General features: G+C 41.7%; 1 protein-coding gene across 1 annotated transcript in view; it reads left to right on the forward strand.

Annotated features, from left to right (window-relative positions):
• The window catches only part of PLPPR4 (phospholipid phosphatase related 4), a 211,714-nt gene that overhangs the window by 81,986 nt on the left and 112,708 nt on the right, over positions 1-17,020 (forward strand). Inside the window, exon 2 of the mRNA XM_077452876.1 lies at positions 14,011-14,196. Coding sequence (XP_077309002.1) covers positions 14,011-14,196 — 186 coding nt within the window. The remainder of the gene's footprint in view (positions 1-14,010; positions 14,197-17,020) is intronic.

A 17,020-nucleotide genomic window follows, 5' to 3' on the forward strand; every position in this document is an offset into this window, starting at 1 on the left:
GTACAACTATTGTGGGCGGGTGGGAAATATGCCAATCCATACTAGTAAGTATTAAAGCTAGGGACAGCTAGGTATCTAGTATTCTCAAAAGCATGTCATCAGTGCCAACCTATAAAATTAACTACAGTACAGACTTCGCTCGGACCTTATCTACAGAGTCGGCTTACTAAAACTGGAGAGCATAAAATCTGGTGCAGCTCTGCACAGAAACCAATGAGCTTCTAGGTTTTTTTTTTCTTTTTTGCCAAATCTTAATTGAACAAGCTGAGGTTAGAATCTGATTGGCTATCATGCACAGCTACACCAGATTTTGCCCGCTCTGGTTTTAGTGAACAACTCCCTATGTATCATATGTTAAATCTTTTTTGCTCACATGTAATGTGAGTTTCTATCCTGAAAATAGTCAGAACTGCCAGAGCTATTTATCTACTGGGGCATATTATCATATTTAAAATAAAAGCTACTGATATATCAAAGTATATTCTGTGTTCAGTATGAAACAAACATGTCATACTCACCTGCTCTGTGCAATGGTTTTGCACAGAGCAGCCCTTATCCTCCTCTATTGGGTCCCCGGCCTGCACTCCTGGACCCTCCCCCTTGTTGAGTGCTCCAATAGCAAGCTGCTTGCTCTGGGGGCACTCACGTGTGCTTGCTCCCGAGCCTCCTCTGTGTGCCTCATAGACGTGTCTCGCTCCGCCTCCCACTTCCCTCACTGGCTGTGATTGACAGCAGTGGGTGCCAATGGCTCCCGCTGTTGTGTCTCAGGCATTGAGGAAGGAGAATCCCAAAAAAAGCTTCTACTCTCATGCACATCACTGGATTGAGATAGGGTTCAGGTGAGTATAAGGGGGGCTGAGGGGGGAGCTGCACACTGAAGGTTTCATGCACAAGCTGCACACTGAAGGTTTCATGCATAGAATTCATGAAATTCATGAAAGTAAAAAATCTTCTTCAGCCTTTACAACAATTTTAAAGAAACAATAGCAGATTAATGTAGGTTTTTTGTAGACTAACTGACAGTTTGGGGTTGATTTACTAAAGGAAAAAAGACTATGCATTCTGCAAGTGCAGTTGCTCCAGAGCTTAGTAAATGAGATAAAGCTTCACTGTGCAAAGAATATCCAATCAAAGCAAGGAAAAAAAAAATGCATTTTGCTTGAACATGATTGGATGATTGAAGTCATTTATTAAGTTCTGGAACTGCTAAATGCAACTGCAATTTGCAAAGTGCACAGTCTATTTGCATTTAGTAAATCCACCCCTTTATCTTTTGATTATTACTGAGAGTACATTTATTTGCAGAATGCAGTTGTTAGTTTTTCTTCTGCTTCATCATTTGGGGCATATTTTTTTTTATTAGTGAGTGGATCCCTGATCTATCAATGTTTACTGTGCAGCCCTGTCTGGCCCTTAGCGCATTCCCCTGTGTTAAATGTGTGGAGATGTGTATGATGGTGAGCAAGAGTTATGCCCCGTACACACGATCGGATTTTCCGACAACAAAACCGTGGAATTCTGTTCAAAGGTTGTTGGCTCCAACTTGTCTTGCATACACACGGTCACACAAATGCTGGCCAACAATTCCGAACGTGGGAACATGGCGACATACAAGAACATACGACAAGCCAAGAAAAAAGGAAGTTCAATAGCCAGTTTTGCAAAGTTTTGTTGCCGGAAAATTTGAGAACCTGCTAGCCAACATTTGTTAGCGGAAAGTCCGACAACAAATGTTCGATGGAGCATACACACGGTCAGACTTTCAGCCAACAAGCTCACATCCAACATTTGTTGTCGGAAAATCCGATTGTGTGTACAGGGCATTAGCCTCTAAAGGATTGAATAGGTGAATCACTAATAAAATCAGCAATTACATTTTTCCAAATGTACATTGCATCTGGCAGCTGTAACCAGTTACTGAGACTTAGATTTCCCTTAGAAAAATGGAAAATACAGATGTGTAATGCACATTGACACAGTTGGGAGAATGTGATGGTGGTGGACTACAGCTAACATCCCATCAAACAATGAATGGTAAATGATCAATTAAAGCAGTATTAAACCCGAAAGCAAACATTTCTTATACTACAGCTTACCATTTCTTAAATGTGATGGCTGCATTTGTGTCTAATTTTGGGCTTGCTTTCTTCTATTTTCATCCAGTGAACCATTCATCAAGTCTGTTGTTTTTCAAAAGCACAAGCTCTCCAGCAGAATGTAATAGTTTATATGGATACATCGTGCACATGTGCGCCCCTGCGGTGCAGTGCTGGAGCTGATGCACATGGCCGGCGGCCGCTATATCCGTCAGCCACCCGTGATCATTCCACAAAGAGGCAGAATGAGGATCTGCCAATGTAAACAAAGCAGGTCACTACTCTGTCAGGGGAGTACAGTGTGGTCGTCTGTTCATAGTGATCAGGAAAAGCGATCCCTCTGTACTCTCAGTCAGTCCACTTCCCCCACAGTTAGAAACACCTCCCAGGGACACTTAACCCCTTGATCAACCCCTAGAATTAACCCTTACCTTGCCAGTGTCATTTATACAGTAATCAGTGCATTTTTATAGAACAGATTTTTTTTTATGTCAGATGTCCCAATATAAGTATCAAAAGTGTCCCATCTGTCCACTGCAATGCAGGAAAGTAATTTGTATGATTCCCCCATCAGCACAGACAGCCTGTACAGCAATGGTTCAAATCTTGGCTGGTTCCTGCTGAATCAGCAGGAACCAGCCGAGATTTGAACCGTGTAAAGTCGGCCTTAATCTACTAATACAATTACCCTCACCCAGACTGTCAATGCCAATGGTTGTTAATAAAACCTGGAAGCTCATTGGTTTCTATGCAGAAGTGAGCCTGATTTTGCACTTTCCAGCTTAAGGCCCCTTTTGACACTGGGCTGGTGAGAGCAATCAATTTTGCGGTGCTATTCGGCCACTAGTGGGTCACTTTTAACCCCCCGCTAGAGGCAGAGAAAGGGCTAAACCCACTGCAAAGTACTGCTGCAGCAGCGCTATGCCGGCAGTACAGCCGCGCTACCTCATTGATTTCAGTGGTTAGGAGAGGTGTATACACCGCTCCAAAGATGCTGCTTGCAGGAGTTTTTTTAACGTCCTGCAAGCGCACCGCTCCAGTGTGAAAGCATGTGGGCTTGCACACTGGAGAGACAGGAGCCGGTCTTTACAGGCGCTATTTTTAGCGCTGTATCGCCTGTAAAGCGTTTCAGTGTTAACAGGGTCTTAGTAAATAAACCCCATTGTGTAATTAAACGTGGGGTATGCCTGTAGTTAGTAACTCTAGTTAAAAGTTAACAGATTGCTACACTTTGGGGTTCATTTACTAAAACTGAAAAGTGTAAAATCTGGTGAAGCTGTGCATGATAGCCAATCAGTTTCTAACTTCAGCTTGTTCAATTAAGAATGGAAGCGGACTGGTTGCTATGCAGAGCTGCACCAGATTTTGCACTCTACAATTTTAGTAAATCAACCCCATTGTCTTTATTGAACAAAGATTTTTGGGAGTGGCATGAACTCCTGTTAGATACTCAGCTGTAGCCATCTTTGTTTTAATATAACAACAAAATTCAGTGTAGCTTATTGATTTGTATTGATTGCAAATACCATGTTAACTGTAGTAGAGTTGTTAGTTCATAAACATATTCCATACAGGAAATCTGATTACATAAATGTAGTTAATGCATTTTATATGCTAGGGCTATGTCCAGCTGCCTAGAATTGAGAATCTAGACACACTATTAGCAACCAAATGTTGAGGTCGGTTATTACGAGTGCAGATGGCAATGCACTTAAAGCTCATTGAATTGAACAAGGATATATAGTAAAATGAACATGTTACACTAAATACAACCACACGCTGTGGGTTATTTACGGAAACTGGAGCATGCAAAATGTGGTCCAGCTCTGTATCGTAACTAGGGATGAGCCAAACACCCCCGGTTCAGTTTGCACCAGAACATGCGAATAGGCAAAAAAATTCGGAAGAACACACGTGCACCATTAAAGTCTATAGGATACAAACATGAAAAATCAAAAGTGCTAATTTTAAAGGCTTATATGCAAGTTATTGTCATAAAAAGTGTTTGTGGACCCGGGTCCTGCCCCAGGGGACATGTATCAATGAAATTTTTTTTTTAAAAGGGACGTTTTTTCGGGAACAGTATTTTTTTCTTGATGCTTAAAGTGAAACAATAACAATGAAATTTCATGCCTGGGGGGTGTCTGTAATATGCCTGTAAAGTGGCATAGTACCACAGCAAAATTACATTTCTAAAGGAAAAATTGTCATTTAAAACTGATCGCAGCTGTAATGAATTGTCAGATCTTGGCAATATAGATAAAACTCATTGAAAAAAAGAGCATTGCCCCCCCCCCCAGTCCATTACCAGGCGTAACCCTGCGCCAATTTTTTTTAAAATGGCGTAGGGCCCCCCAAAATCCATACCAGACCCTTCAGGTCTGATATGGAAATTAAGGGGAACTCTGTGCCAAATTAAAAAAAATGGCATGGGCCCCCCCCCAAAAAAAAATCCATACCACACCCTTCAGGTCTGATATGTAAATTAAGGGGAACCCTGCACCAAATTAAAAAAAAATGCCATAGGGTCCCCCCAAAATCTATACCAGATCCTTATCCAAGCACACAACCTGGCAGGCTGCAGGAAAAGAGGGGGGGGACGAGAGAGCGCCCCTCCTTCTGAACCGTACCAGGCCACATGCCCTCAACATGGGGAGGGTGCTCTGGCGTCTGACCGCTCTCTGCTCTGCTCCCTCCTCACTCATTGGAGAACTGGGCTGGGGAGGGAGTGGATCGGTTGACTCAGCCTCTCAGTGACTCGCCAGGTGTCAGTCCAGGGAGCTGGCAGATCCAGACTTCCATTGTCGTAATGACGCTGTGCCTGGATCGACTTCTGTGACATCAGCAGAGAGCAGACTTCAGCCCACTTTCTGCTGAAAACGGGTCGAAAAAATGAATTGCACTCCTGTGATCCATAGAAGTACAGCCAAATTAGCTTTTGCTATACTTCTCCTTTAAGCCTGCCGAACACGGCTCCAATTTTGTCTGAATCATGCTGTTGGCACCACCTGCCTCAAATGAAAAATTGAAGGAGCCAGGTGGAAAATGATCTGCCAAACAGTGACACTATCCAATCAGATGTAGTCGCCGGTTGTTCAGTCAGCCTTGGGTGACAGCTGCCTGAATGCAATAGCTGGCAGGGGAAATTTCTCTATCCACGTTGTTTAGTATGGATGGAGAAATCCATTATATGTGTCTTGTTCAGCCTGAGGACTGAATGAGAACTCTATGTGTGTATGGCTAGCCTTAGATAAGATTGTGACAGAAAAGGTCTATATATGAATTTGAAAAGCATCTTTAGGTTGGAGCACTGTGTAAGGGGAAGTATAGGACACACACATTTCATTTTTTATATGTTCTCTATAATTACATCGCATTTGGTCACAGCTATTGAGACAAGTAAAAGCTTGTTTAGCCCAAAGTGTTAAACATGTTGTCATATCTGACAGTTGAGATAAGTCACACAGTTAATATCCATGCAATTCTTAGTGTGGTTCATTGTTCTCCTGGCTTCAATGTAAGTTGCCAAGGGTAATTATTGTGTAATTACACGCCTTTGATCTAGTAGCAGCGCTGTGAGCTGTGCTGATTTTTGTGTTGTTGTGAGCTGATATGTAAAGTGTATTTAAACCTATGTAAACTTTTTTTTTTTTCCTTCAATATGTAATTAAAAGTGTTTTATTATATTGTGCGAAAGACTACCTGTTAATTCAGTGAGTCAATAACCTCCTATGCTGCTCTTTTTGCAGACATCCCAACCTGCGAAATTTCAGGGAGGTGGGCGTGGCTTAAACCGTGCTACATATTGAGCGCGGCTTATATGGAGTCTGAGATAACTTACATGCATGTTTTCACAATTATTGGGGGTGAGGGTAGTAGACAGTGTCAGAAGAGCAGTGCGTGAGTAGTTTTTTGTTATTATTTTCTCTATTATTTTTTACAATTTTGTTGCTTATTATTTTCTTCAAATAATTTTTTTTTTATATTTCTTTCACAGTACTTGTGGGGAAGGGGTGGGGAGTATGTAGCATTGATGGTGTCAGTAGGGCAGTGGATGGTGTCAGTGGTTTATATTTTTACATATTTTTTCTTTTTACAATGACATTTTTATTTTTAAATGCTTTTTGGGGGAGGGGGTTGGGGCAGTGGGCAGTGCTGGTAAGGCAGGGGAGTGGTGTCAGTAGTTTTTTGATTTTATATTTTTTTTTATAATTAGATATTTCATAATTTTTTTTTACAATTTCATTTTTAGCTTTTTTATCATTTTTCTAGTTGCCATAACCCTGGTATCCTCTTCTTCAGAAAGCTGTCCTCTTTCAGATAAAAGTGGTTTCTGAGGCAGATTCGCCGCAACATCACTTTTATCTGCAGCAGGAAAGGGCCACCCTTTTGCCGTGCTCCGGTGTCCTCGCTTATAGAAACTGTCGGTGGTGGTGGAGCCAATCGGGTCCGCTCTCTTGTTAGGCATGGAGAACAGTGAGGGGAAGATGGTCCCCACCTATCTCCATACCATTGCAGAGCGGAAGCGACGTCAAAACATCACTTCCGCCCATAGCTCTTAAAGGGACATTTTTTTAGACATTTTTTTTTAAATTACATTTAATTATTTTATTTTGTTATTGCATTTTAGTGTAAATATGACCCCAGATCTCATATTTAAGAGGTCCTGTCATGCATTTTTTCTATTACAAGGGATGTTTACATTCCTTGTAATAGGAATAAAAGTGGCACAATTTTTATTTTTTAAAAGAATAGTGTAAAAAAATTTAAAATAAAAGGTAAAATAAATAAGAAATTAATTTTTTTAAATGCTCCCCATCTCGCCAAGTTCTCGTGCACAAGCAAACACATATTTAAGTAGCACCCACATATAAAAACAATGTTCAAACCACCCCTGGGAGGTATCGCCGCGATCACTACAGCAAGAGCAATAATTCTATCTCTAGATAGAATTAACTCAAAACATGCAACCTGTAGAATTTTTTAAATGTCACCTATGGAGATTTTTTAAGGGTAGAAGTTTGTCACCATTCCACGAGCAGGCGCAGTTTTGAAGTGTGAAATGTGGGGTATCAATGTACCCGGCGTAATATTATCTTTTACAATATAAAAAAAAATGTGCTACGTTTACTGCTGTCTTATTTATTAATTTTAAAAAAGTGTATTTTTTCCAAAAAAATGCATTGTAACAGAAAGTATTGCAACAACCGCCATTTAATTCTCTAGGGTGTTGTTATAAAAATATATATATATATAATGTTTGGGGTTCTAAGTAATTTTCTAGTAAAAAAAACAGTTTTTAACTTATAAACACCAAATCTCAGAAAGAGGCTTGGCCCTTAAGTGGTTAAGGGGGCATTGCAGGGGGTGTGCCCCATGCCTACATACATTTGGTAATAGGTGTCCCTCATTCCCATTTCAGAAAGTTGGGAGGTATGTGAAAAGGTAGCAGCTAAAAATACAAGACCTGTAAGTCAAGAAATGTCAACATATTACTGAAGTTGCAAGATGTAATCAAGAGTTGTCTTGTTATACTTTTAGCAAAAAATGTATTTTTGATTTTTTATCAAAAATGTTAATATACAAATGTGCGAAATTAAATATATGCAAAGATTTGGTCAGTATCATGATTCACACTATGCCCTTGTACACACGGTCGGAGATTCTGTCAACCAAATCCGTCGGATATTGTCCGACGTATTTTGTCCGAAACTGTTGCATACACACGGTCAGACAAAGTTGTCGGAAAATCCGGCGTGATTACGTTATTTCGTTACGACGGGACTACGTTCACGCTAGTAGCCAATAGCTTTGGTGTAGGTATTTGATCTTAGCATGTGTGGCACTTTGTCCGATCGGAATTCTCTACACATGATCGGAGTATGTCCGATCGGAGCATTTTGTCGGAAAATTTTACCGGCAAGTTGGAAAAGTTGGTCCGTCGGATACTCCGACGGAAACAGTCCGATGCAGACCACACACAGTCGGAATATCCGAAAAAACGGTCCGATCGGACATATTCCGTCGGAATCTCCGACCGTGTGTACAAGGGCTTAGTGTTTGATTAAAGACCCCAGAAAGTTTGCTTTCAATGAGACAGAACCTAAACTCAATTTACTGAGCTTTAGCATATTGTTTTCTATAATGATTATGTAGTAGTAAAAAATGTCATTGAGCCATTGTAATGTGTATCATAAAATCATATACAATTTTATACACTGTGGTATATACCATAACATATAAAGTGCATATCTATAGTGCAGTCTATCTACAAGTGCAAGTGAATGACTCTCAAAATATGTGACAATTCATATTCCAGAGGTGTTGTGCCTGAATGATTACTTATTCCTAAATACAGTGCTTCTCAAGTGAACATATATAAAGTTTGTGGTGTATTTTCCCTCCTTCTGACATCTCTGTGCTCAAAGAACTCTCACCTTAGTAAGTAGTCAAATGCACTTTTTAAATATAAAGAATCTCAGGGTGATGTTCCACCAGTACTGGCCTGGTTCCTGGTCTTTCTAATGCTTTTGATTTGACAGAGAGAAAAGATTCTGCAAGTTACTGTCCTAAAAAGTGTTTGGGGACCTGGGTCCTGCCCCAGGGGACATGTATCAATGCAAAAAAAAGTTTTAAAAATGGCCGTTTTTTCGGGAGCAGTGATTTTAATAATGATTAAAGTGAAACAATAAAAGTGTAATATTCCTTTAAATTTCGTAGGGGGGGGGGGGGGGGTGTCTATAGTATGCCTGTGAGGGGGCGCATGTTTCTGGTGCTTAGAACTGTCCCTGCACAAAGTGTAATTTATTACCAATTTGGGGGACTCCCACGCTTTTTTTTTAATCAATGACTTTCAATGAGTGTTCTCTGTATTACGGAGCCGACAATTTATAATAGCTGCGAGTGATTTTAAAGGACTTTTTTTCCTGCATAAATGACACTTTGTGCAGGGGCAGTTCTAAGCACCAGAAACATGCGCCCCTTCACAGCCATACTATAGACACCCCCCACCCTACGAAATTTAAAGGAATATTACACTTTTATTGTTTCACTTTAATCATTATTAAAATCACTGCTCCAGAAAAAACTGCCGTTTTTAAAACTTTTTTTTGCATTGATACATGTCCCCTGGGGCAGGACCCGGGTCCCCAAACACTTTTTAGGACAGTAACTTGCAAATTAGCCTTTAACCACTTGAGATCTGCGCTATAGCCAAATGACGGCTACAGCACGGATCTCCTTTTCCGGGACTACGTCTATTGACGTAGTCCCGTGTATGAGCGGCCTGCGCGCCCCCTGAGGGGCGCGCGCGGCGCGCTCTGTGATCGGCGAGTCCATGAGACTCGCCTGATCACCGATCCGTGCAAGGGGTCGATCCCGACCCCTTATCACGTGATCAGCTGTCAGCCAATGACAGCTGATCAGGTGATATAACGGAGCCGGTAATCGGCTAGTATTCCTCCTCGCGCTGACAGCGCGAGGAGAAAAAAAAAAGCCGATCACCGGCGGCCGTGATCGGGACATCAGTCCCGATCACGGCCAGCAATGCAAGCGCCCACCTGCCCCCTGCCAGTGCCCACCTGCCCCCTGCAGTGCCACCCTAATAAAAAGTAAGTGCCCCCCGTCAGTGCCACCCAGCAGTGCCCATAGTGCCACCCAGCAGTGCCCACAGTGCCACCCAGCAGTGCCCACAGTGCCACCCAGCAGTGCCACCCACAGTGCCACCCACAGTGCCCACAATCTGCCTCAAAGGTGCTGCACCCCAGTGCCGCCCATCAGTGCCCAGCAGTGCCGCCCATCAGTGCCCAGCAGTGCTGCCCATCAGTGCCCAGCAGTGCCACCTATCAGTGCCACCTATCAGTGCCACCTATCAGTGCCCATCAGTCCCATCTATCAGTGGTACCTATCAGTGCCCATCCGTGCCACCCATCCGTGCCACCCATCCGTGCCACTCATCCGTGCCACCCATCCGTGCCATCTTATCTGTGCCCATCTTTGCCCATCAGTGCCGCCTTATTTGTGCCCATCGGTGCCGCCTTATCTGTGCCTATTAGTGCCGCCTTAACTATGCCTATCAGTGCCCACCAGTGCAGCCTATCAGTGCCCACCAATGCAGCCTATCAGTGCCCACCAATGTAGCCCATCAGTGCCCACCAATGCAGCCTATCAGTGCCGCCTAATCAGCGCACTTCAATGAAGGAGAAAAATGACCCGTTTGCAAAATTTTATAACAAACTATTAAAACATGATTTATTTTTTTTATTTTTTTGCATCTTTTTTTGTTTGTTTAGCAAAAAATAAAACTCCGAGCTGTAACTAAATACCACCAAAAGAAAGCTCTATTTGTGGGAAAAAAATGATAAAAATTTCATTTGGGTACAGTGTTGTATGCCCGCGCAATTGTCATTCAAAGTGCATCAGCGCTGAAAGCTGAAAATTGGTCTGGGACTGACGGGGGTTTAAGTGCCCAGTAAGCAAGTGGTTAAAATTAGCACTTTAGATTTTGAACGTTGGAGTCCCATAGACTTTAATAGGGTTCTAAAGTTCACATGAAGTATGCTATATACTAGCTCTGTCGAATCTTCTTTATACATTCGACAGACACCATAAGCCTTCAAAGACAGATTCGACCGTAATTCATGTGGATTTTCGGACGAATGCAATTTTTGAACGAAAAACGAAATAAATAAAAACGAATTTTGGGAGTAACTAAATAAATTAATTTTTCGGACGAAAACGAAATTCCCGAAACAAAATATTTTACTCTGCACATGTCTAGTCGCGAATGCCGGTCACAAGCATCAGCACCCACACAATGCAGCGGGCGTGCGCGCCTGCTATCCCGCTTAAAGGATCCATACAGCTATGACGGTTCGCGGGATTGTGCCGACCTGTCGCAGTATATTGACGGCAGCTGGTCAGCAAGTGGTTAAAGTCTGACCGATGTTTGACCAATGTTGCAGGGCAAAATCGGATCAGAAGAGCAGTGTGAACCCAGCCTTATCAGTGAAGAAAAAGGAAATTTTTCATGATTTGCCAAGGGTGGCAGACAGAAATGTAAGCAAATCAATCCTGCTGAACAGAGGTTTATTCTGGCTCAAGCTAATTCATGGATAACCAGATATCTGCAAAATCTGCATGATCCATCAGGTATATTGGTATGCTTATCCTTAAAGCGGACCTTTTTTTTTCCATCTATTAAATCTTCTGCCCTTGTTGTTTTAACTTTGGATAGTAAAACATTTTTTTTTGTTTACGTAAATACCTTATACAGCCCACTTCCTGTTTCTCGTCTGATTTCTTGCCTAGGCTTATGACATAATGCACAGCTCACTCTCTCACTCTTATGAGAGTTTGCCAGGAAATGAGGGGGGATAAGTCATAAGAGGTCCAATGTGAGGTGCAGGGCTAGAGGTGTGCATATGTGTGTCTGGATAAATCCAGGAAGTGAACCAGCAGCAGCTTCAGCTGCCCACAGTTAAAATGGATGCAGCTAGACTTAGTGGAGGGATATTTCTGCAGCATATTTGGGCAAGTACAGAATCACAGTATATATAAAATAATATGCAAAGTGGTTGGAGGGAAGCTTCAGAATGGCAAAGAGGTTTTTATTACAAATTATGTGAGCAGACTGCAGTTCCTCTTTTAAGGTGAACTATTAAAACAGTTGTATCAGTTGTACCTGCTTGGTGGCCCCCTGTCCTTTCACTCTGATGTACAGACCCTCCTAATGTTACATTTATATTTAGATGAACCTGAGCAATTATAATATGAAGTATGATGTGGCACTAGGTTTGAGTTTCAGTCTTGTATTCAGTCAAATATTTCTAAACAGATCTGTCTTGTCTGGAAAAAAAAACTTCTGCATAAGTCTGCATACATATATTTAGGTGAATAAAAACAATTTTGGAATTCCCTGATTCACTCAATGATAACTGACTTGCGAGAGTGGTAGAATTGCTAGCTAGGGGTAATACTAGTGATGCTGGAGCAAAGAGAATTCAGTGTCTCATCGTGCATTAAAAGCGAGAGCAAACACGTTTACCCTTGTCATTTCCTGTAGACTTCTGTATGGATGTATTTGTTCCTATTACTACACCATACTTTGGAATACTTCTACTTCCTTGCTTTATAAATATATACAGTATCTCACAAAAGTGAGTACACCCCTCACATTTTTGTAAATATGTTATTATATCTTTTCACTTGACAACACTGAAGAAATTATACTTTGCTGCAATGTAAAATAATGAGTGTACAGCTTGTATAACAGTGTAAATATGCAGTCCCCTCAAAATAACTCAACACACAACTATTAAGGTCTAAACTGCTGGCAACAAAAGTGAGTACACCCCTAAGTGAAAATGTCCAAATTGGGCTGAAAGTGTCAATATTTTGTGTGGCCACCATTATTTTACAGCACTGCCTTAACCCTCTTGGGCATGGAATTCACCAGAGCTTCACAGGTTGCCACTGGCATCCTCTTCCACTCCTCCATGATGACATCACGGAGCTTGTGGATGTTAATAGGGTTTAGGTCTGGAGACATGCTTGGCCAGTCCATCACCTTTACCCTCAGCTTCTTTAGCAAGGCAGTGGTTGTCTTGGAGGTGTGTTTGGGGTCATTATCATGTAGGAATACTGCCCTGTGGTCCAGTCTCCGAAGGGAGGGGATCATGCTCTGCTTCAGTATGTCACAGTACATGTTGGCATTCATGGTTCCCTCAATGAACTGTAGCTCCCCAGTGCCGGCAGAACTCATGCAGCCCTAGACCATGACACTCCCACCACCATGCTTGACTGTAGGCAACAAAAAACATGGCCTTTGCTCCCCACCTATAACTGGCCTTCACCTCAAGGAATGGGAAGAGAGGGGCACCAGACTTATGTTTTAAACAAATGTTTTAATATTATGTGTGCTTATTCACACACATTTTATGTATACCTATATTCCAGTTGCTATATAATTTTATGTTATCACCATATCTGGGCCGCTGTTCACCCCTGTCTTCACCTTAAGGAGCACACGAAAGGGCAAACACATGACACACTTGTCTTTGTACCCCTCACCTGGTTGCCATCACACATGCTTGACACCATCTTAACCCATTATGTTTATCTTGGTCTCATCAGACCACAGGGCATGGTTACAGTAATCCATGTCCTTAGTCTGCTAGTCTTCAGCAAACTGTTTGCGGACTTTCTTGTGCATCATCTTTAGAAGATACTTCCTTCTGGGATGACAGCCATGCAGACAAATTTAATGCAGTGTGCAGCATATGGTCTACACACTTACAGGCTGACCCCCCACCCCTTCAACCTCTGCAGCAATGCTGGCAGCACTCATACGTCTATTTCCCAAAGACAACCTCTGGATATGACGCTGGGCATGTGCACTCAACTTCTTTGGTTCGACCATGGCGAGGCCTGTTCTGAATGGAACCTTTCCTGTTAAACCGCTATAGGCCATCTTTATGTAGAGCAACAATGCTTTTTTCAGACATCAGAGAGTTATTTGCAATGAGGTGCCATGTTGAACTTCCAGTGACCAGTACGAGAGAGTGAGAGCCATAACACCAAAACCTGCTCCCCATTCACACCAGAGACCTTGAAACATTAATGAGTTAATGAGTCACATGACATCGTGGAGGGAAAATGCAGCAAATTTACACTGTTATGCAAGCTGTACACTCACTACTTTACATTGTAGTAAAGTGTAAATTCTTCAGTGTTGTCACATGAAAAGATATAACTAAATATTTACAAAAATGTGAGGGATGCACTCACTTTTGTGAGATACTGTATATATATATATTTATATATAACTAGATACATAGACACACAAATGTAATAAGTTCTCTTGAAGTTGACTGTGGTGCAAATATTTTCAATTTTTATTTTCTTTTTTTTTTAGTTACCTATCCTGGCTTCATCGGTGGTCAGCCTCTACTTCCTGGAGTTAACAGATGTCTTTAAACCAGTTCATTCAGGATTTAGCTGCTATGACAGGAGCCTTAGCATGCCCTACATCGAACCCCACCAAGAATCAATTCCATTTTTGATATTACTTTGCTTAGCTTTTGCTGGACCAGCAGCAACAGTAAGTGTATATATTCTTTTTATTTGAAAGGTGCTTTCTCATAATTTTCAGGTAAATTTCATACTCTGTTGACTCTAAATTTTATAGGGGCTTTAGTGTGTGTGTTTTATGTGATTTCTATGGTTTTGGCACTAATGGGCTGTGAGCATTAAGGGTAAGATAGATCTCTGAATGTTTATAATCTATGCCCTACTGAGATCACACTCCCAACCTAGAGAAAATGAAAAATAGAGACAGTCCATATTAGCTTAAGTAATTAGATATAAAAAACAACAAGGCCTAAGCTGCCTGTTTGCTCCATGCAACATAATAGGAACAAGTCTGCTCCTGCTTAACTCCTCCGCTTAAATTAATTCTCTGCTATGTGTTAAAATCAGCTCCTCCAATCCCAAATTTCTTGATTTCAGAAATATCTTGTGGACCTTTGCAGAATGGATTAGTCAGGTTCACTGAAACATCTTTCATCTTCTCCACGACAGGCTTCATCCCGTACATATTCCTTTACTTCCAAAAATTATATTTTACAGTTCCACACTTTGACCGGTTGATGTGGCTGTTAGTCAGAGTTTGTTACCATACTGCACACTTTTCCTCTTTATGCATATATGCACTGTTGGGACCCGATAAACGAAAAATAAGCTGCCTGAACTTTGAAGGCTTTGTGTTACGTACCTGGTTGGAGGCCAAATTAACAATAGGGCTTCTCTTGTGTCTGAGCACCGAGCACCTCTGGAGGGGAGAGCAGGGAGTGCAAGGCTCAAAGAAGTAAGGGTGCCTTTTAGGTAGATCTGCTGGAGGTTGCTTCCAAAGGTTCCTACTAGATAGTGGTCAGCTGGTCTGTCAGGACTGATGGCAGGAGTGTGGTCTGGAACACAGCCAAGGTCATACACAGGAATCAAGTGGAGCAGGCAAAGGAATAGTCAGAGGGGAAAGTCAGGGTCATACACAGTGACTCAGGAGAGGCAAAGTCCTTTGAGCAAGCTGGGGTCCAACCAAGAGTCAGGTAGCAGAATGGTCCAGAGGCAAACTGGGTTGGTAATGGGATGTCCATGGAATACAGGATACACAGAAGCAAACAGTACTGGTAGCTGAAGATTATCCAGCAATCTCTGTCCGCAGCGGCTGTCCCTATCTAGGACGTTTGCCACCAGTTCCAGCAGTGGGTGTGCATGAACATGTACAGGTGCACACATTGGCACATTCCAGTGCAGACGAGCATGGCCATGTATAGCATTGAGGCTATGCCAGTTCTTCTTAGCACATGCACATTTTTATTCTGATATCTCTTTCTCAGCACATGCCTGTCTTTGCTCAGAATGTAAGCATTCTGCTCATTGTAAGCTACCGTATTTATTGGCGTATAACACGCACAGGTGTATAATACGCACATTCATTTTAAGAGGGAAGTTTGGCGTATAACACGCACGCACTATTTGCACCCCATTTTCATGGTGAAAAAGTGAGTGTTATACGCCAATAAATATAGTATTTCCAAAAGTTGTTAATTTTTCACACAAGATTGCAGTGTAAAGCTAAGGAGGGTGCTATGCATGCTATGACAAATTAGTGTCATCTATTAAAGTTATCGTTACCTTTTAAAAATATATATTTATTGAAGATAAGGTTATGAAATATTAAATACGTGTATTTTCTAATTAAATATATATTAAATCATGGGCCTCTGAACCCATATTGTGTATTACAGACATCAATACAGCAGCAGAAAAGCAAGGAGTCTTTTGAAACGATTTAATAATGTTGACAACGTGACACTTTAACCATCATCACAATAACTTGTAACATGAATCCATGGCAGATGGCATGTTTATCAATATGATTTCTCCAGCAAGATGGCACCCTGAACACCATGGAACTGCTGCCAAACGGTGTCAGTAATAATACCAGTGACCTAAATGTTTAACCCATGAAAGAGATGCAAATCATACAAATTTACTGAGGATCATGGGTCTGCTCCCTTTGTCTTCCATTGACTATTATTTGATGCTCTGTCGTGGATTGAGAATTCATGGGCTGGGGTTTGACTGTCACACTAAATCAAAATGCAGCAATGGTGGGCATGACATCCACTCAGAAAAGACTTTCGAACTGGCAGATCTCATCATTAGAACCTGAATATTAACCCTTTCATGACCATAAGTCATTAAAGCACAAATGCTTGAGGCCAAATTTTGCAGGATCAGTATGCACAGTTAACGTGGCAATAATTCTTTGACATATTTGCATACCTCCCGTCGCATCTTGGTGGTCTCCGCCACTTACTAGAGCCGTCGAGAGTGGTAGAGACGATCCAATCCTTTCCCCTGCTTGGCACTAAGTCGAGTGAAGGAATGATGTCCCCCACCTGACTCTCTGCCATTGGATGACGGCCTTAAAGGGAGAATTTTATTATTTTATTTTTTTTTTAAATTGTGAGATCTGAGGCCTTTTTGACCCAAGATCTCACATTACAGAGGTCCTGTCATTTTTTGGTTTGTTTTTTGTTTTTTTTCTATTACAAGGGATGTTTACATTCCTTGTAATAAGAATAAAAGTGATCCAAATTTTTTTTAAAGTGTCCCGTCCCTCCGAGTTCACACGCAGAAGCGAATGCATACGTAAGTAGCGCCCACATATGAAAACGGTGTTCAAAGCACACATGCAAAGTATCGTCGCGATCATTAGAGTGAGTGCACAGGACCTCCTCTGTAACTCAAAACTGGTAACCTGTAGAAATTTTTAAATGACACCAGAGATTTTTAAGTGCCAAAGTTTGTTGCCATTCCACGAGCTGGCGCAATTTGGAGCATGACATGTTGGGTATCAA

The sequence above is a fragment of the Lithobates pipiens genome, unplaced genomic scaffold (assembly GCF_037356315.1).
Source record: "Lithobates pipiens isolate NorthernLeopardFrog02 unplaced genomic scaffold, aLitPip1_a1.2 Scaffold_23, whole genome shotgun sequence".
NCBI lineage: Eukaryota > Metazoa > Chordata > Amphibia > Anura > Ranidae > Lithobates > Lithobates pipiens.